Source organism: Drosophila novamexicana, unplaced genomic scaffold (assembly GCF_003285875.2).
Source record: "Drosophila novamexicana strain 15010-1031.04,08,12 unplaced genomic scaffold, DnovRS2.1 tig00000387-arrow-pilon, whole genome shotgun sequence".
Taxonomy (NCBI): Eukaryota; Metazoa; Arthropoda; class Insecta; order Diptera; family Drosophilidae; genus Drosophila; species Drosophila novamexicana.
The window spans coordinates 690939-692836 of record NW_020824800.1 but is presented as its reverse complement, the minus strand read 5'-3'; the positions used below and the strand labels follow the sequence as shown (position 1 = coordinate 692836).

Here is a 1898-nt window from a genome sequence, read left to right as displayed (position 1 = left end):
CAAGCAATCGATAAAAATCGATATCGATATCTTGTTTTTTGGGCAATTTTGGTAAATAATAAGAGCTAGAGTCACCAAACTTGGCATATAGCTTCTAAAATAGAATATATATATGCATTTGATGTTGGAAGAAGAGGGTTCAGGGTATCCCCTGGTCGGGAGCTCCCGACTAGTACCTCTTACTAGTTTTTCTTTGCTAATCAGGGTAAGCATAGTAGAAGACCTATTTTTGGGCTGTTTATTTAAACTCAAACAAATTGTTCTTTCTTCAAGCGCCACTACAATCGCCTACATAAATCAAAGGTGACTTTGCCATATCTTTCGATAGTTTTCTTAACTAATATAGATTGGGGAAAATACTAAATATTTTCCTATATGACAAGATGTTACGGCTTATTCGACCAATGCTTTTGCTACGCTTTCGGAGCGACATGTCCTCAAAGGACAAATCGAAGAAAAGCTCAAAATCAAGCAGCAAGCCCTCAAATACACCGCGTCCGCCCAAGGATCCGCCCGATGAGGGCTATGCGCCCGAAAGTGTGAATCATGAAGACATTGAGGTGTCCGATTTTGTAAATCCAGAAGCCTTTCGGCAATTCAGCCATCCGGAAGAAAAGCTTGGTCCTGGAGCTGGCAAGAACAAGGAATACAAGAATACCCAATACTTTGGCTATCATCGCTTCAGCTTTGTGGTACTGCAGAATCAGTCGCTGGAGGTGCGAGACGAGCGTCGCGTCGGTGGCGGCGTCCAGGTGATAACGGAGGCCGATGAACAAGAAGACAGCTCTGATGACAGCTTGGAGTCAATTAAGCAGCGAGAGGCTGAGTGCGACGAACAGCTCGCTGCTCAGGCAAAGGATATTGAGAATGTCAAGCTAAAAGCCTGGTGTGATTCCATAGAGAAGAAGCAGAGGGAGTTGGCCGAGTTACAGATGTCCAACAAGTCGGGCGAGAACAAGAATCTGAACCTGACATCAGACAACAAATCAAAATTAACTCAAGATAATACGTCGAATGAAAAACAGAAAGAAGAAGATCACATCAAAACGACAATTGACCAAAAAATAGCCGAAATCTTAACCGACTGTGAAGGTAAACTAGGCAAGGATAAAGGTGAACCAACGGGGCAAGAAAACAAGGCATCAGTCGACTGCAAGGAACTGATCAAAGCAGCAGTGGATAAAGCCGCGCTGCCAGCGAAAGCGAAAGGGCAAGCTGAGGCCGGAGAGGGGCAAGAGCCCGGCCAGGAGGCAGACAAAACAGAAGATGCCAAATCGGCAGAAGAGTTGGCCAAACTCAAAGCAACTATAGAGAAATGTGAGCAGTTTAACAAGGAGTTAAATATGACGGAAAAAGGTGAAAAACCAGAGGAAAAGCAAACTGACAACAATTTAGCGAAGTGTAAAACGGATAAAGATGAGACAAAGTAAACACAACGAAAACCTTAGCCAAATACCTTAGCGAAGACATAAACAGACAGCACGTACACACACCGCAGCGTGCTCGCCAACTGGGTGTCAGTCTTTGATGTGCATTCTTAGCGGCGACAGAAACCGACCAAACAGTAACTCCCAAACTGTCACTCAAATAAATATCGTATTACTGTTTGGCCTCTGTTTTTTTTTGTTCTGCCTTTTCAGTTTCTTTGAAATCGAAATTTGAATTGTTAATAAATTCATAGTAGAGTTTCGCATTCAATCAATTGATACGCCTTACAACGCCATAACGGAAACAAGCTGCGGGGTTGCTGCACAATTTCAGGGACAAGCCAAACGAAAAAAAAACGATATCAATACCTCCCCACATGCGGTGTGTCTGTGTAGTGTGAGTTGATATGGCGTTTATTTAGGTACATGCATATATGCATGTATATATGTACGTTTTGGTCTAGGTATGAG

The 1898-nt window shown here is 43.2% G+C and overlaps 1 protein-coding gene across 1 annotated transcript; it reads left to right on the top strand.

Annotated features, from left to right (window-relative positions):
• The first annotated feature begins 323 nt into the window (after positions 1 to 323).
• Positions 324 to 1666, top strand: LOC115760250 (fibrinogen- and Ig-binding protein). Its single transcript, XM_030701506.1, has one exon. The coding sequence runs from the start codon at positions 384 to 386 to the stop codon at positions 1428 to 1430; it is 1047 nt and encodes a 348-aa protein (XP_030557366.1). The 5' UTR covers positions 324 to 383; the 3' UTR covers positions 1431 to 1666.
• Positions 1667 to 1898: the final 232 nt, after the last annotated feature.